General features: G+C 50.9%; 2 protein-coding genes across 6 annotated transcripts in view; one reads left to right on the top strand and one right to left on the bottom strand.

The window, feature by feature from the left end:
- Positions 1–7556, top strand: part of LOC118006722 (rod cGMP-specific 3',5'-cyclic phosphodiesterase subunit alpha) — a 57123-nt gene extending 49567 nt beyond the window's left edge. The window contains exons 18-22 of the mRNA XM_034999478.1: positions 1767–1830; positions 2114–2188; positions 3707–3790; positions 5405–5552; positions 7477–7556. Coding sequence (XP_034855369.1) covers positions 1767–1830; positions 2114–2188; positions 3707–3790; positions 5405–5552; positions 7477–7556 — 451 coding nt within the window. The remainder of the gene's footprint in view (positions 1–1766; positions 1831–2113; positions 2189–3706; positions 3791–5404; positions 5553–7476) is intronic.
- Positions 7557–11196: 3640 nt separating this feature from the next.
- The window catches only part of LOC118006797 (peroxisome proliferator-activated receptor gamma coactivator 1-beta-like), a 111679-nt gene continuing 103972 nt past the window's right edge, over positions 11197–18903 (bottom strand). For 2 of the 5 annotated variants that reach the window (XM_034999573.1, XM_034999569.1), the window contains one exon: positions 11197–18737. In XM_034999573.1, coding sequence (XP_034855464.1) covers positions 18637–18737 — 101 coding nt within the window. In that variant the 3' untranslated portion in view covers positions 11197–18636. The remainder of the gene's footprint in view (positions 18738–18903) is intronic. The other 3 variants (XM_034999572.1, XM_034999568.1, XM_034999570.1) reach the window with 2 other exon arrangements.

Here is an 18903-nt window from a genome sequence, read left to right as displayed (position 1 = left end):
CGTAGCTCCCGTCTGTCACCATCCGACACTGTGACAATACTTACCTATGCTGTGCCTTTCGTCCTCCTGACGTATTCATCCCTCACTAGAAGCCTGGCTCCCCATTCGCCTTCCCCCCTTTTGCACATTCCCTCAGCCCCCTCTCCTCTGGCGACCACCAGTTTGTTCCATGAGTAATTCTGAAGGCTTCCCAGACCAGCTTATATAAATTATGCCAGATACAGCTGGTTAACTGTAAAATCATCCAAATAGCAAGACCCCCAGCCTTCTCCAACTAGCCCCTCTCCCCAGCCCCTGCCCACCTGCCTCACCAAGTCTCACCAAATCAGGTGGAGCCCACCAAGGCGGCTTGACCAGCAGACACAGCGGCAGGTCAGGCCCTGCTGCCCTCCCCGGAATCACCGCAGCAAATCCTCTCCTTCCTCCCCACGCCCTCCATTCTGCACCATCCTCCAGGTGCTGCCAGCCTGCTTTCCTGCAGCACAGCTTGAAAGAGGTCATGACCACGTCCTTGACCTTCAATAGCTCTCCACTGCTTCTCGGATACAGTTTCCATTTCCCAGCAATGTCCACACCACACGAGCCTGGATCCCCACCCCGTATGTGCATGCTGCTGTGCCCCCAGCTCTGAAACACCCTCTCCAAATCCCCCCTTCCTCCAGTTCTTTGTCTCTGTCCCCTCCTTCTCTGTCTTCTACTCTACCTACCTAGGTAATAATACCTGTCTTACCTTCTTCCTATTATTGTGAAACTGCTTTAAGAGTTTATCTTTCCATTCTTTCTCTCCCCAATCCCTCCCTCTACTTCTTCATGCAAGGCTTCCTGAAATGACTGATGTGGTACTTCTTATACCATGCATTTTTAATGGGGGTGCTATCACTGCCCACCCCGGGCAAAAAGCAGTTCCTGGAGGTGAAGCAAAAAGCCTTAGGTAGGGGCGCCTCGGTGGCTCAGTCGTTAAGCATCTGCCTTCAGCTCAGGTTATGGTCCCAGGGTCCTGGGACCGAGCCCCGCATCGGGCTGCCTGCTCAGCGGGAAGCCTGCTTCTCCCTCTCCCACTCCCCCTGCTTGTGTTCCCTCTCTCGCTGTGTCTCTCTCTGTCAAATAAATAAATAAAATCTTTAAAAAATAAAAAAAAGCCTTCGGTGTTAAGGTGACCTGTGGCCCTCCAAACAGATACACAGTGTGTCTATGGTATTAAGATTTCATGGTGGAGTGATTACAGAAAAAATGTGTATAGAGGCTGTTTGATGTGGAAGGTGGAGGATGATGAGATAAAGCTTGAGAAACACTGGTCTCCACTAGACAGGAGAGAAAGAACTCTGAAGAGGTGCTGAGATTGAAATGAAATCGATGTTTCAAAGTACCTAGAACAGTGCGTGTCACGTAAGAAAAACCCAATAAATGTTCACGATTATCGCCAGTATTTATTGTGCACATACTATGTCCGGGCCCTCTGCTAAGATTTTTTATACACCTTATCTCATCTAATCTTGCACCCATTTTATGAGGAAAGTACCGTTATTATTACAAATAAGGAAACTGAGGCTTACAGAGGTTGGTTTAATTGCCCCATGCCAATCCGCTGGTAATTGACAGAGGCAGGATTTTAACCTCTGTCTGGCTTCAAAGCCCGACCTCCAGATGCAATGCAGCAGTGACCCCGTCCTTGCAATGTGGTGCAGAGAAAGGACAGAAAGTTGGAATTAACCAGCACCTGCAGCCTTAATTAGCTCTGGGCTGATGGATGGTGTCCTTGTGTGCAGGGCCATGATGATGACCGCCTGTGATCTCTCGGCCATCACCAAGCCCTGGGAGGTGCAGAGTAAGGTATGGAGCCCTCCTGACCTGAGAGGAGGGGAGTCCCGGCATCATGACAGCAGCCGATGTGGCTTGGACTCCCAGTTCCAGAAGCAGCCCACCTTCGCCTCATCCGCCAAGACACGGAAGCCACTTTAGTGCCTCTCCAGTGATGACGACAAAGGGGGCGGCGAGGCAGGGGTGGGGGTTAAGTTTCGCTGAGCTGGAAACCTAGGAAGGGTGGGAGCAGGGGTAGGAGGATCTGGGCTGGGGCTTGACTTTGTCGGCGGGGGGCGGGATCTGCCTACTGCAGGTAGCTCTGCTGGTTGCCGCCGAATTCTGGGAACAAGGTGACCTTGAGCGCAGTGTACTGCAACAGAACCCCATCGTGAGTAGGGGTTGGGGGGGGACGTCAGCCCGATGTTGAGTGTGTATGCTCTTATCCTGATGGACAGATGTTCCCCCTGACATAGGCATGTGTGATCTTACCGTAGAGATGACCTTTTCCTAATGCACTGGTTCTCAAAGTATGGTCCCCAGACCACCATCAACCTCATTACTTGGGAACACATTAGAGATGAGAATTCACAGGCCCCATCCTAGACCCACCTAAGCAGCAACTCTGGAAGTGGGCTCGGCAAATGTGTGCCGTCCTAAATCATAAGCCCTTCTCAAGTTTCGGTACGTATCCTTGGCTCCCTCAGCTAACTAGAGATGGACAAGGGGACCCCAAAACAGATTTCCTCCCGGTTCCAACAGTCTAGGAGGCCACCTCCCCAGGCCCTGTGTTAACAGTACAGAGCGTACAAGGGGAAGACCTTGGCAAGCTGAGCACCCATCAACACTGAAAGCAGGCTTGGCTAGGGCAGTCACTGAGACGAAGAGCCCAGTGAGAGGTTCACTAAGGCCTTGAGCAAGGGCAGGGCTGGGAAGCAGAGGCGGGGTAGGAGGGAGCGACATTCTGAGGACAGAGCCACTGATGGAGATGGGGATGGGTGAAGCCTGGGGCAGTGCTGAGGATGCGGGGGCACCCACGTGAGGCTTGGGAAGGGCCGAAGGGAGAGCACAGGCAGTGGGGGGGTGTGAGCCAAGTGCAACTGAGCAGGGAGCGTCCCGACCTGAGTAGCATGGGGCCATGGATTTGGATCTCTCTTCTTTCTTCTCTGCATTTTAACACGTAAAGGGTCTAGTGAATGAACTCCAGAGACCCATCAGCCAGGTTCAACCACCACCACTAGAGACAGCCATTCTTGTTTTATCTGTCCCTCCACCCTCAGGCATTTTCTTATCTTTTGGTTGAAGTATTTTAAAGTAAATTCCAGATGTTATCATTTTTTCCATAAAGACTTTAGTGCGGGTCTCTAAGAGATAAGAAAAACACGTGGGGCGCGCAGGCACGCACACACCCCAATACCATTGTGACGCTCACAAAATTAGAAATAATGCTGTATTATCATCTAATCTCTGTTCATTTTCCCTGATTGAGTGAGAAAAATAGTTAGGTTTGATTTTTTCAAATCAGGATCCAGTCACAGACCACACTCCCTCTGGTTGTCCTGTCTCTTGAGTCTCTTTCAAGACAGAGCAGATTTTCTCCTGGTTTTTGTTTTTTTCTTTTTATTTGCCATGTGTTTGCTTGTTGAAGACCGTGGGTCTTCTGTTGTGTAGTTTCCCACAGTCTGGACTGGGTTGATTGCACTCTCATGGTGTTATTTAATATGTTCCTTTATCCCCCTATTTCCTGCAAACCGCTAGTCAGATCTGGAAACTTGATGAGTTCAGGTTTAGTTGGGTTTTTTGTTTTGTTTTGTTTTGAACAAGAAAGCTTCCTAGGTAGGGTGGGTCCCTTTTAATGCATCATGCCAGGAGGAGCCCAATACAGTTAACCTTTTCTCCTCCATGACAGCCCATGATGGACAGAAACAAGGCGGATGAACTCCCCAAGCTTCAGGTCGGCTTCATTGACTTTGTTTGCACCTTTGTCTACAAGGTAGGTCCTTGGCTTTCTCAGGCCCAGCAAGGTGTCTTTGTTAAACCCAGGAATTCCCAAACACCATCAGGAATCATAAACCCTGGCAAGTGACCGGTGGGTGTTTACAAAGAGCTTCTCATCTGCATTGGCATTTGGTCCTCAGTCCAGCCCGATGGGGTCCTGAGTGATTATCTACCCAGGCCGGAGCCTGGAGCTTCACCCACTCTACTTGCTCAACGCCATAGGGACAGATGACTACATGTGGTTTCAGACAGGAAAGGGGGAGGCGTATCAGACACACACCCTCCTAACTTCCCTTGCTGGTGGAAATGTGATAGGTCAAGGTAAACCAGTTGTCAAAAGATCGTCTGGAATTTCTTTGAGCTCTTGCTTGGAGAAAACCCACTGAAAACTCACTGCTCCCAACTCCATGTGATTTGTGCCACCATCTACCTTCCGTTTGTTATTTTTATTTTGGTCATGTGTAACCTGAGGAGGCAGAGGCCAGACGTAAGAAATGACAGGGCCAGCATCGCCGGAGTCAGCCCGGAGCCAGGACTAGAGCCAGGGTACCTGATCCCTAGTCCCAGGCTCTTTCTGCTGTGCTGGGGAGGACAAGTGCTTCTCTGTTATACCTTGGCTAACTGGGGTCCTCAGAGCAACAGGGCAGTGTAACCGTGCTCCCCACTATCATCAGCAAGATTACAAAACCAGGTAGGCGAGGCTGAACGCCCTGCATGCGCTATCACAGCCCTGTGAGGTAGGTACTGTACTGTCCTGACTTTATGGCTGACGCTGAGCTCTGTAGGTCACCGCCCCACGGTTACACAGCTTGTGGCATAGCTGGATCCAAACCCAGGAGCTCTGAGCACAGCTGGCTCTGGCTGGAACTCCGCAGTGGGCCCTGGATTTGCCGTTCTCACCTTGAGCCAATCAACTCCATCAACCTGCATCTTGATTTCCTCCCCTGAAAATCTAGGAGGGAGGCAGCCTGTTTTCCCACCTCCCAGGAGTTTCTGGAGATCAAAGGCGAGAAAGCGCTTCATAAACTCTCACGTGCTATGCTCCAAGGCATTATTTTTATTCTTGGAGTTAAGGGGCCTTAAGAATCCCCTTCACAAACCCCAGTTTCTCTCAGCAAGTGTTTCCTGGTGTCTTTATGCCCCAGACCCTGTGCTGTGCCAGGGCCACCTCTGTGAACAAGGCGCCGCTGTCCCTGCCCTCTCCAAGGCCACAGCCCCTGGGGGACACAGGCAAAGGGAGTCATTACGATGAAGTGAGAGGTGGAAGAGAGGCTTTGTGAGCTTCTAATAGAGGACTCTACTTACCCAGAGGGTTCAAAATGGTCAAGGGGCGAGGGCAGCAGTCCTGGAGGGGTTCGGAAGCTGTGTGAAGAAGTTTGCACTTCGTCCTGAAGGACAAGGGGCTGCCACAGGAGGGTTTTAAGCAAGAGAGGGATGGATGGGCTCTTGCTGACTGCAGGCCCCACAGCATCGGCACGCAGACCACTGGGTGACGGGAAGCCCGCCGCCCCAGGCAGCTTGTTCCTGTGGTGGGCGTGCTCAGCCCAGCCTCTCCCCTGCACTGGACCCTGGGGTGTGGCCCCTGTGCCAGAGGCTCTCTCTCTTCCAGGAATTCTCCCGCTTCCACGAGGAGATCACTCCCATGCTGGATGGGATCACCAACAACCGCAAGGAGTGGAAGACGCTCGCCGATGAATACGATGCTAAGATGAAGACCCTGGAGGAGGAGAAGCAAAAGCAAAAGGCAGCCAAGCAAGGTGTGTGGACACACGGAGCACTCACAGCGTGCCTGGCCTGGTCTCAGAGCCCCCAGCCGTGTGGTCCCACGCAGGCCTCCCCGGCCCGTTAGTGCCCTCATTCTGCACACGGCGGCGTGCTGAGGCTCACTGAGAGGAAGTACTGTGGCCAAGGCACAGTCAGTGGAAGAGCCTCGTTCCCAGGACTGAGCCTCCCAGTTAGGATTCCCGACTGTCCGCCAGCCGATGCAGGACAGATTCCAATTCCAAGGCTGGGCACATAGGGCCCTACGCAGGGGCCAAGGAGCAAACCTAGAATTACAGGCTGAAGGAATTTGAGGGGCTGTGTTTCTGGCCTTCTGTCTGGTGTTTGAATGCTCGCGATACCATTGTGAGCCTTTGCTTGCACACTACCAGTGACGGGGGGCTCACTACCGTACATGACATCCTCTTTCAGTACCACTATTAGAAGGCTCTTCCCTGAGCAGCAGTTCTTCTCCTTGTTGAAATGTCCACCTAGCGGCCATAGTCCCGCCTTCAGGAATCAGATGCGATTTGTTTGCTCCAGCTCTTCCCGATTCACAGCACACTCTCCCTCCCTCGGGTCATCTCTTTTGCGGGCTGTGTGAGCCCAGTTCCCTCACAGTCCAGACCCCACTCAGACTGGATTTTTAAATCCACCTCTGCACACCTGCCCCTCTACCCGTGTTCTTATCATGGACCCCGTCATGGCTCCAGCTCGGCTCTGGCATCACGGGGAGATTCTAAACCAGTGGCTGCAAACGTGGGGCTACCGTTTGTATTTCACAAGGGCTGCTTTTTGCAAAGCTCCAGGAGGTGTCCCGTGCATGACACTCACCATAGATTTGGGTTTTTTCGTTTTTTGTTTTTGGGGTTTTTTTAAGATTTATTTATTTTATTTTAAAGAGAGGGAGAGAGAGAGTGCAAGCAGGGGGAGGGGCAGAGGGAAAGGGGGTGAGAGAATCCCAAGCAGACTCCTCGCTGAGCGTGGAGCCCAATGTGGGGCTCGATCTCATGTTCCTGAGATCACGACCTGAGCCCTATACCAAGAGTCAGAGGCTTAACCGACTGCGCCACCCAGGCGCCCCTAGTCATCATAGCTTTGTATGGTTATTACAGTTTTCCAGAAATGGCAGTAAAGTGTCCTGAGGAAGATGAATCTTTTTCTAATTTGCAAATTGTCTTTGGGGCTAGTGGCAGGTCTGTGCAAACGTGTAGCCTGCAGATATGTTTTGTTTGGCCTGCATTCTCTTTATGTGAATTTGCTGTCCATGTTTTAAAATTGGGATATTTCAGATTTTAAAAATCCAGATCTCCAGCATTTCTTTTTTCAAAGGTCAGAATTCGGGATGCTTGGGTGGCTCAGTCAGTTAAGTGTCTGCTTTTAGCTCAGGTCATGATCCTAGGGTCCGGGGATCGAGCCCCACCACATCAGGCTCCCCACTTAGCAGGGAGTCTTCTTCTCCCTCTGCCTGCTGCTTCCCCTGCTTGTGTTCTCTCTCTCTGACAAACAAATAACATTTAAATAAATAAATAAAATAAAAGATTAGTATTCAGCCACATCAGTCTGCATTTTTATAGGACAACAGTGAGCTGGAGCTGAGTGGCTTTCACCTTTTAACTGCCCCCTTTAGACAGGACAGGGGATCTCTCCAGTTTGCCCCAGTCTCCACCACTCCCTGTTGTCTTTCAGACAGTGGTGACAAGTGCTGGTTGCCATTTATCATCACGATTGTGCCGCTCTTTTCCTTATTCTTATCCTATTTCCCATTCTTGGTTTCTCTTGGCTTGCCTTCTACATGTGTGATTATCTGTCAGCCGTGCAAAGCCCCTGAGTTTGCAACTCTTGGTCTAAACTGGGGCAAAGGGGAAGTGCATGGTAGCCTCCTCTCACCTAGCGGGTCCTCTTTCTGTCTGATTGCAGGAGCGGTAGGAAATCAGCCGGGGGGCAGCTCTGGCCAAGCAGGGGGTGCCCCTGCATCCAAGTCCTGTTGCATCCAGTAATGCTGACCAGCATCCGCTGAACGGAATGGCACCACCCTTCGTGGAAAGAGACTACCCAAGCCAGCAGAAAACCAAAAGCCTGCCTGAGAAGTAAAAGAGTAATAGGATTTGAAAGCTGAAAGAGAGTTTAGTTTACATCCTATCTAGTGGTGTTCAAACATTTTTTGTTTTGAGTATTTTACTGAGCTAAAACCAACATTCTAGCTTGCATAGATATCAATTAAACATTTCATTAAGGCCAGATTCACCTGCTTGCTTAGAATCATTTTTGTTCTTATACTTTCATTGTTTGTTTTCTTTTAACAATTGTCAAGCATCCTCAAAAGTAGAGAATTGTACAACGAATCCCTCCCTCCTTCCTCATCACCCAGATTCCAATATCAAGATTTTGCCACATTTGCTCATCCATCCTTTTACATTTCTTTTGCATTTTTTTCTCTTAGCTGAAGTATTTTCTTTATTAAATTGATGGTCTTTTTTCTTTTTTTTTAAAGTGTATTTATTGATTGAAGTAATCTCTACACCCAACATGGGGCTCGAACTCACAACCCCGAGATCAAGAGTTGTATGCTCTTCCCCAAAGGAGCCACCCAGGCTCTTTAGCTGAAGTATTTACAAGCACCTTTCAGACATACCATTTCACTCCTCCATTACACATCTTTAAAAACATCTGGGTGTTTTCTAATATAACCACATTATTATCACATGCAGCAAATGAACACCTCACATCCAGTTGTGGTAGAGGCCGTGATGAGCTGCACAGACACTTTCCTGAAGAGTAAAGGACCTGCGGTCCCTGCTGCTCTCAGTGCTGTCCCACAGACATGACCTCAGCTGCAAGGAGACACTTTGTCCAAGGTCACGCCCTTTCCCAGGATGGCCTACACACAACGATGGACCCATGCCTGTTAAGGCGCAGCCACCTTGGCCCCTCATGGGACAACTCCAAAGGGCCCTTCTAGCTCCAGGATTCCTGCTGGGATCACCAAGGCTGCCACCGGAGCTCCATCACAGCTCAGCTTCTCCCTCTGCCCATTCCTACTCCCTTCCCTTCCGCAGGTGTTTGTCCTATGGGCATTCCTTAATAAGCATCTTGCAGACCAAGACCACTGCAGAGGCTGCCTTCTGGGGAGCCCAGCTGCCTTCTGGGGAGCCCAGCCTATCCTTCGTCGCCTTGCCCCCAATGTTGCAAAAGTGTCCTAATTAGTTGGTTTGCTTGACTCTGATCCAAAGGAGTTTCACACTTTAACTGTTATGTCTCTTAAGCCTCTTTTAATCTACAAAAGCGCTCCTTCCACTTTTTCCTTGGCCAATGACTTGTTGCAGAAACACTGTCAGTTGTCCCATAGTCTGAATTTACCTGTTCGCCTCATGCTCCGCTGTCCCTGGTTCTCAAGGTGGAAGATAGCTCTAGAACTTTTCTTCCTCCCAGAGAGAATGTATTAAAGCAGCGGCTAACGTATTAAAGCATTTGCTTGGAGGAGGGAACCAGAGGGTTTCTCCAAACTCTGTGTAAACCAGGGATCTCCTCCAACCTCCCTTTTTACATAAATGAGGAATGAAGGCCAGTGAAGGCATGAGCTGGGCCAAGTTCGTGGCACTGTTCCCTCGCTTCCCTCCAGATGCCCCGAGTCGCAGAGAACAGAGCACATGGCCCTGTGACTGCCATAGCGGATCACTCCTGGCTCCTGGCGCAGGAGCCTTGCCCACGTTCGCAGGTCGGGATGTCACTAGGGAGCTGGGTCTGGAACCCTCATCTTTTAACTCTCCCGAAATTGACACCCTCAGAGTGTTTCAACAGCGACATGTCCCCAAGCACGCCACATTTAGTGGTTAAGTGGCAGGGTAAAGAGGAGAGGTAAGTGTCACTCAGGAACATACAGATGCTGGTCCTGGCTCCATTCCTTGGGCAGGTTGCCTCTGCTCTCCCCAGTCCTCAGCCTTCCCCATCTGTCACATGAGAGTCCCAGTCCCCGCCATGCCTCTCACAGGGCTATGGTTAGCACCAATAAGACGGTGCATGAGGATAGCAGCTTCTGTTGATTAAGCACCTCCTATGATGTCCTAGGTACTGTTCACGACCTAATTTCACCCTCACGACCCTACGGGTTAGAAACTATCACTTAGCCTCATTTATCACATGAGGATGAGACTCAGAGAGGTTAAGAAACCTGCCCGAGGACACCCAGCTGGTAAGTGGTGGAGTCAAGACTCAAAGCCAAACAGCCTGGCACCAGACTCCTGGCTTGTAACCATTTTCCCTGCACCATACTGCTTCTGAGAATCAGCCTTTTTAGAACATAAGGGACCTCTGAGTTCATCTAAGCAGATCATTTTGTTTCATACTCGGGGAAACCAGGGGCCGAAGGGGTGGCTTGTGCAAGTTTGCACAATACAGAAGTGGCAGAGTTGGGTCTCAAACACAGGTCTTGAGCCTCTACATCTCCCACACCATTGAGTGCATCTTTGAAGGGATTTTTGTGACTCCATGGCTTGGCTGCCTCCCTAGCTGTGTCATCAGGCCATGGATAGGATCCATTCACTCGTCCATTCAGGAATTCCTGAGCAATTGGGCTGGGCACCCTACCATGAATAGAGAAGCAGCCCTGCTTTCCTGGACTTTACCATCAAGCAAGGGGGCGACAGATACTGAGTGATCAGTCCCATGGATAACCTCGCTAAAGACCAACTCAAGTCACAGTACCCCGCTGCACAGCGGAAACATCCCCATTCATCTGTACAGGAAATATCATGATGGGCTTCTCTCCAACTGCAGAAATCCAAACCGTTTCCAGACTGCGAAAATAAATCATCTGAAAACGAGAGCTAGTTTACATAGGAAATCAACAACTTGGAAATAGCTTGCACAGAACATAAAATAGAACGGCTTATTTTACTTGTTCTCGTGGATCTATGATTTTCTTCACCAATGTTTCCACCCTCTGGGGGCACATGGGGAATCCATGGGGCTCTTGCACTCCAACTGCACCTAGAAAATAAAGCTAAAGCAGCTTTAAGGCAAAATACAGGCTAAATCCGTGAGAGCTTGAAACCAAGGAAATGACACACATGTCCAAGACAGAGAGTCATGTCTTCACTGCTCCCGCTGGGGCTAAGTGAGCAAAGGAAAACCGTTCAAAGTCACCCACATGCAGCACACAGCTCAAGTCTGCTCTTCAGATCCTCTGGCCAGAAACGGTTTTTTCTGTGTGTCTGTGGGTTTTTTTTTTTTTGGACCAGAAACTGTTTTGCAGTTGTCAGTTGGTGTTTTTGCTTAAAAACATGTCAAAATATCGCTTTCCGCATGTTTATTTAGTGTGCTCGTGTGAAAAAGGAGCTGTAGCCAGACAAAGAAGTCCTTGTGCAGAAAGCGGGAGAACTTTCGAAAAGTCATGGCGAAAAGCTGGTCACGGAATGGCTGTTGGGGGAGGCTGAGTGTGACTGGTTCACGATCACCGTCGCCATGCAATGTGACAATGTGACAGCTTAGAGGGCTGGGGGTGGGGCGGCTGCGGGGCCCACCTTGACCAGGCTCTTCTCCGGGAAAGTGACCCCGAAACCAGAATCCTTTTCCCACTTAGCAGGCGGGGTGTCCCTCACAGCAAGCACGCCGACAAATAAAGTCACACCTAGATGGGGCTGTGGGTGGTATTTTCTTTTTTAATCTCCATAGTGTATTTGTTAAGTTTATGTATAAGCAGATCACTTCACTATTTACAGTACATGAGCATAGAGATTCTACAGTTTTTGTGATGTAAACAATAACCCCACAGTGGGAGTCTGAGGAAAGAAGCCAGTTCTGAAGTATTTACAGACGTTAAAATAGAACTTTATACTCACAGAATAATAATACATAGAGCAATTTGGTTAAATTACCTATGAAACTATAGAATCTGACAATGTACAAATACAGGAAAACGGTTTCTCATTTAGAAGGTAAGACAGATAAATCACACCGGAAATAAAATAGGGACGATGACAACCACAATAATTAAAAGCAAAGAAGGTGTCTTCCTTGCCTCTTACAGATAAAGTATTTATATAAATAAGGACACAACCCAACAAAATGGAAAAAATATATAAAAATCCTCTACCAATTAAAAAAAATAGCAAAACTAAAAACTCGATTCTCAATCATTAGCAGTGTCCTTTAAAAAATTAAAATTTAGCTTTTCTATTATAAATAACAAAGCAGATGTGTCCCTCTGTGTAGGTGAAATTCTTGCACCTTTCTCAAGAAATGCATCAATGTAAGTCCACACGCACAAACACAGGCGTGCGCGGGCACACACACACACACACACACACACAGCCTTGCGCTCACGCACCCCAGGCTGTAGTTACCTTGTTGAGCTTCCCAATAGATAATGCCCCCTACAGTAGTACCCCTGGGGATGCCCAAACCTGACAAGTTCAGCCACTCCCTGGTTTGACCCTGTCACAGAGCCGGGGACAGCCCCGGCTCCCTATTGCTCAGAATTCTCTAGGCTGCCTGGTCACACCAAGAGAAAAGGATTTGAGTCCAAGATTTGGAAACGCTGGAAGGGACCATAGGGACCCCCTCGCCCAGTCGATTAAGGCTAGCCACAGACACCGTCTCTTTAGAAACCTGGGGTTGGGGAGAGGGATCTTGTGTCGGTTTCACCCTCTGCAGCCGCCTCTGGAGGAAGCAGACCCTCCAAGCCAATATTAACACCGTGGCACGAGGAGGTGGGGGTGAATTTCCAGAGCAGACTGCACGGAGCCAGACTTCTGGACGGTCATCTTCCCCAGAGACCATCTGGAAATGCGGGTGGTCCGCCTCCCTGTCCCACTGACCGCCCTGACCACACACCCCTTGAGATCGCCAACCTGTTTCCGTCGGAATCAGAACACCCCTCAAGGAACAAAGTTGGGAATTGTTTATGACTTTTTATTCCTAACACAAAAACACTTGACAAGAATTTTTAAATACAAAATACAAAAACAAACCAAAAGACCTGTTTGGCTATTCAGTGGACCATACCAAAGGCCACGGCCAGGCCCCCCCGCCCCCCCCCCCCCCGCTCCCGAATCCTCACACCCAACCTCTTTGCTCGCCCCGAGGGTACAGTGCGGGCCACCTTGCAGAGGTTCACTTAACAAGGTCAGCAGCTGGGCTGCTAGTATTGCAGTTAGAGTAAACCCCTCCCGGGCACCTGGACACAGGGTCCACTCCTGTCTCCTCTGCCCAAAGAATAACTATAGTGTGCTTCTCAGTCTACTAAGTGGTTGCTTCTGGAGTCTTCTGACTGGTGTTACACTGGGTTCTAAACACATAGACAGTTCACTCAGGCCGTTACATTTAATTCCCCGAATTGGTGTTGGACAGCAAGGTGGCCGAAAGGATTTATTTGCCTTCCATCCGGGTAGCTGGTGGATACAGTCTTTGGCCACTAGAGGGCGACCAGACGTTGATAAGGCAAAGGGCCGAGGTGGAAGCTGACCAATCCCTTCACAAGTCAGCCGTGAGCAAGGCTGGCCAAGTGGGAAAGGAGGCTCTGTTAGGCTTCCTTGCAGGATCCTTTGACAAAACATACAGCACAGAGGGGGTTTAACCATAGAAACACGTCTTTGAGGTGTTGCTCTGCCCAGGGACGGACCACCTACAAAACCATATTCTCCAAGCCTCCGGTTCGGGGACGTGGATTTCTGTGCGGCTTCCGGTATGCAAGGTATCGGAAGAACCGGAATATCTGAAAACCTGTCCCCCAAGACCTCGAAGCCTCAGCCACCACTGCTGGATTATTAAAGAAACAAAAAGCAAAAGCTGCCCTAAACACATGCAGTGTGATCAATGCCTCCCGTTGCCCCAGAGGTTTTACAATCACTTGAAGGAAATGTGTGAAAAGTGCCTAAGTTAAGCTGTTTTGAAAAAAACAAAAAACAAAAACAAGTGTATTGCTAGTATCGTCTGAGAGCAAGAGAGAAACAGCCAAGTGGTCACAACGGTCGGATTAAAAGCTGCTCGGTGGGGACAATGACAAGGCTAATGTGAGATTCGAGACCGCCACCTAGCCAAGCTGGGGTCGAACTTCTCACCATCCCCGTGAGAAACTATGGCTTTGATCTGTCCCGGGGAGCTGGCCTCATATAAGGGAACTGGGCCAGGACCAGGTGGGTTTGAATCCACTGCTGGTTGGTGGCCCTGCAGAGATCTCTCACCCGGGACTCGAGCTGGGCGCAGCCAGAGGGTGAGATTGGTTTCACAGGTGAGTGACCGATTCCCGATGCTCCCGGGTGGGAACCTGAGCCTATCAGGGTCGAAAGGGACCTTGGTGCTCATTCTGTCCAATGCTCTCCTTCATTAGTGAAGGGAACAGAGAGGCCCCAGATCACACAGCAAGTGAGAAACATCAGGCTTCTCACTGAGATGGCTTATAGTTGGGTGACTTGCTCTGTAAACCCATTTCCGACAGTTTTAGCTTTTCAAACATACGTAAAAAGAGGCACCAAGATCTAAACTCACTGTTCCCTTTCTCTAGGGCCTCCAACAAAAGGGCCAGCAAAGGGCTGGCCCTAGGATCGGCTCTGCCACTATTTAGGAAGGGAATCTCGATCCCCCCCCCCGCCGACCAGCCCCCCTCCCGACTCCAGCCCAATCCCTAGGAGAGTCCCTCACACAGCCGGAGACCCACATTTGCCAGCGTAGAAACATGGAGCCAGGCTGAAGTGTTGTGGTTTTCTCAAAGTGCTTTTATTGGTTCAGTGCGAAGGCAGGCTCTGTCTACTTCCTGATATCCTGCAGCCGGCTCCCGGGGGTCCTCCCCTCACCCAGCCAAGGGCATTTCTGTAGGTTTCCCAGCCCCCGAGCTCTCCCTCCATTTACCCTGTACCTCCGGACTCTGTGCACAGCCCTGGAGCCCACCTCTGTGGGCAAATACCCCCCGGGACCTGGCGGCCAGCTTAAACACTGCACCAACTCCTGCCTCGGTGGGAAGGGACGAGGGAGTCCCTCTTCTTTGGCCAACGAAACCATGAGGTTCACCGTATTTGCTACTGTACATCCCATTTCCTCCCTTAGTCCTATCTGAGGGTAACTGACACCTCTCAGACAGTAAGAAAAAGACTGCAGTTTTGATGTCAGGGAGTCAGATCAACCCGCCGTCCGGGGCTGGTTCTGCTTTGCGGCTGGGACGGCCCCTCTCTCAAGCTGAAGGCTCAGCTGTGATTTCAGCGCAGCCCAAGGCCTGGGGTGAGGTTCTCCCCTGTCCCTGCAGAAGGACCACATGCCAACCCTCTCCCTGCCGCCGCCTCCCACCACTCGCTCGGTGGCCTGGGCGGGCATGCTGCAGACGCCTAGAAGAAGCCACTCTCAAAACTTGCCCCAGCACAGGCTCTGTGCAATGCCAGCCTTCTTAGTGCGTCTCTCCCCACACCAGGACTTGGGTACTGAGTGTCTGCAGCTCAGAGCTCTCCTCCCTTCTTCCTCCTGCCCCCAAGCCCTGCCTCGCCCCCCCCCCCGCCCCCCAACACGGTCCGCACGCCACACTGCAAGGCCCCGCTGCAGATGTGGACACCTGCTCGGTGGCTCTTTGACTCAACACTTGGAAGCAAGGTGTGATGGGCTACGCGGGGGCGGGTGGGGGCCTTCTCTGCACTCCATCCACTCATGTTCTTTACCTCTTTGATGCATTTTCCTTCGGTAACCAGAACCCCCAAGACTGAGGATTCTGATTCAGCCTGGTACCGACTGAGGAAGGAGATGAAGAATTCCACTTAGCGGTTGGACCGGACATTTCTGGAAACGCCAGCCCGGCACACAGACGGACAGCACAACGTGCCCGGCGTGGGCGGCTGTCAAGAGAGTCTACTGCCAGCTTTTAGGGCATCACACGTAAACATCGTCCAGAGCACACACTGGGACAGAGCTACAATGACATGGTCGCTAGCAGCAGCTGCTCCCTCTGGGTTACTCCTCAATGTGGTGGGCGAGGGACCAAGGTGGACTAGCTTCCCTGGAGAGACCGTGGAGTCTCCTCGGTTAGTGATACACAGCACCGAATGAGTCTTCCGGATAGAGGTTGTCTGCAGGCTCGGTCAGTGTTCCACCTTGTAGCCTGTTAGGGATGGGATGGCAAGCAGAAACTGCTTGGTGCTCTTCGCCAGCAGTCCCCCCACAGCCAGCCCTGACCTTAGGCACGGGACCTCCCAGCGCCATGCTCGCATCTCTGCTCTGCTCAACGGGCGGTATCTGAGGACCTTCGAGTGTCCTGCAGCCATGGGAAGTGATGGGCAGCCTCAGCTGCCCCAGGAAGAGGGGAGGGGGAGACTGGTCTTCCACTAAAAATCTGCCTTTCTTTACCCTCCCGGACCACCTGCCCAGGGGAGGATCTCTGACCTAGGGCAAACCAAGGAAGAAACAAGTAGGAGGGGCTTAGAGAACCTCTAGTCCAACTCCTTCTGGAGCAGAGGAGAGGGGGAGGGATTCTGTGACTTCGCAAGGTCACAGCGCTCTTGGTGGAGCCAAAACTCAACAGCTCTCCAGACTCTGAATCTCAAGTTCCTTCCTACTGGTTTCCACAGGATGAACCCTAAGTGTACTCCTTGGTGCAAATCAGGACTTAGGGGAGGCAGCAGACAGATTTAAATTCTATTCTATTGCATTCCACAACCATTTATTGTGTGCCTACTGTGTGCTAGGCAGTGAACAGCTGTAAAAGGAATTTACAATGTTCAGGTCTGTGCTGTGGAAAAGTCCTTTTTTGTGGTTCATCCTCATAAACCCCACCTCCCTCAAACATTTTATGTCCGCTATTCCGCTTGCTCCCCCCCAAACCCAAGTGGGGGTTGTGTGTCACAGTATTGGGAGTCCTGTGCCAATGAATGGCTTTAGGGGAATTTTCTCTCATAGACCAGGACATGATAGACAGGGATGGGCCAGCATGAAACCCAGCCACCATTTGGGTCTATATGATGGAAACCTTTCAAAGATCAGACCAGGATGTCAGATGGTTTAGTTAAACTCTGATCCATTAGTAATAGCTGCCCAGAGCACTGTGTTGAGAATTCTAAAAGAACTCCCAAGCTCAAAGAACATGAGTGCTGTGGTCGATTAGTTATGTCTGCCACTGGCCAAGGATGTGGCAATAGTGGTACATGAGCCATGTATTTGCCATCTTGAGCTAGAGACCACCTTTGCAGAAGAGCTGGCAGGGACCTTAGGGTCCCTACTTCTTGCCTACTTCTCCCCCTCAGTCCATTTCACAGAAAAGGAAGTTGGGGCCCAGGGAGGTAGAAGGAAGTGACTTGATACGCAGGAGCTCAAATTCCCTATTCCTTCTAAAGCCCGCTTCCTCCAGCCTTCTTCTCCGTGGGCTTGGAGTATGCTCACCTCCCAGGACAAGCCCATGGGATACCTACTCAGGTATCTGATCATCTTAAAAATAATAATAATGATCAAATACCAATTCTCAAAGTTCTAAGCCTGGCAGGAGCAATAGATTAAATTAGCTTGTTGAGTTTACTGAGTTAATTTCAAAAGTTTTTAAAGCAAGCAGGACTTTTTCTCTTTCTTTTCTTCTTAATACAAAAATTTCCCAAGGAACCCTGACATACGAATGAGATGAAGTTGGAGGTAACGAGCTCATACCCTGCCTGGCCATGCTTTCCCTCACGAATGGCCCCCCAAGGCACCTGCAGAACATCCAAGCTGGACATGGTTTTGACATCACTCAAGAACATAAAATTTAAAGTAAAGCCCAATTAGAATGTTGTCTAAGTTGGAAAGGACCTTGGAGATTGTCTTCTCCACCCCCGGCCCCCACATGCCCCTCCTGCTTCCCCTGCCTCAAGACAAGCTGGTAGGAGGAGAATGGGTTGGTGGCTGGCCCCGGAAGGATGACTGCTCCCAGATCACCTGCCTGTGCCACTCCAGGTATGTCACTGAGGTTCTGATGGCATGTCCACATGTATAGGCAAACCACAGAACCCTCTGGATCAAGACGCATGCCCGAGCCTAAACTTGCCTAATGCTGGCGAGCCAGCTTTCGACTTAACCCTCCAAGTAAGCCCAGAGGCCTCTAGCCTGTGGCCCAACGTAGCTGGCCTCACCTCTACCGGCCCCTGGAACTGTGCATCTTTACCCCAGCTATTGCAAGAGCATGGGACCAGGAATCAGGAGGCCTGGGCTGGGTCACTGCTCCGCCCCGTCACTGGCCATGGGACCTCGGGCAAGTCACATCCCCTCTTGGGGCACTGCCCACCTCGCCTGGGAAAACAAGAATCAGGCGGCTCGCCCCACCTTCCTTACAGGCTCTGCCAGGATCCGAGCACTCCAGGCCAGGCCCAAGCTCCGAGCACCGGCTGGCACCAGGTGAGGGTTCCAACTGGAACTGGACCCATACGTGCTCAGTGAGAGACAGGGCAGAGCTTGGCAGGCGAGTCCCAGAAGCCTTTCTCCATTGCTCTGACTTGTGGCTGCAGCCCGCGCTCCCCTGGGGACCAACCCGCCAGCCACCCAGCACCTCTAGGGCGCCCTGGCCCAGGGAGCACGGCAGCTCAGTGGCAAACACCTCACGACAGTGCATAGTTAAAAACTCAAGGAAGCGATACAATAATCCCAGGCACAGTACGTCTGAGCCATAAATACGTTATTTGAAGGATATACTTTGTTTTTCTTCAATTAAAAACGAGTGTATAATCCTGATTCTATTCACGAGTAACAATTTCATCATCACATACTACGGACGAGAACTGTTATGGTGCACACGGCTGCACGTCTACGAGGGGAGCCGGGCAGGGAGCGAGGGGACGGGGGCTGGCCCAGCACCGGGAGGCGCGCCCAGGGCCGCCCGCCGGAAGCGAGGACGTTATGGTGGCAGTGGGACATCAACACCATGGAAACTCACAGACGGAAGCAGCTTTGTTCAATGTAAACATTGATTATTTTTTTTTAAAAGGACAGCAGTTTCAAGTCTCTCTCTCTCTCTCTCTCTCACGTGTGTTCTCTCACGCGCTCGCGCTCTCGCCTTCTCGTATACTTAATTTCTTTGAAAACGTAAACATATTGGAAGGGCCTTGTCTGAGGTATTGAGGTATTCCTCGAAGGTTAAGGCTGTTATCAATGCAGGCTCTGCTGGGCCTCCTTCAGTAAGCTGTCAAAATCCATGGCTTCGTACTTGTTTTTCACTGACGCAGGAAGGGCCTCTTCTGAATTGGAATCTGGGCAGGGGGTGGAGGAGTCAAGGAGAGGGGAAGGCGGTGAGCAACTCAGAAAGGCCGGACCATCAGGAAACCTGCCACCAGGGTCAGCCCCGTGGAGCGCGTGTGGCCCAAGGCCTCAGAGAGCACTAGACAGCAAGCATTACCTCTGCCCCGTCGTCAACGG

This window comes from Mirounga leonina, unplaced genomic scaffold (genome assembly GCF_011800145.1).
Source record: "Mirounga leonina isolate KUSES-001 unplaced genomic scaffold, KU_Mleo_1.0 Mir_99, whole genome shotgun sequence".
NCBI classification, from domain to species: Eukaryota; Metazoa; Chordata; class Mammalia; order Carnivora; family Phocidae; genus Mirounga; species Mirounga leonina.
Note: the sequence above shows the minus strand (reverse complement) of the source record. Positions and strands in the feature narration are given on the sequence as shown.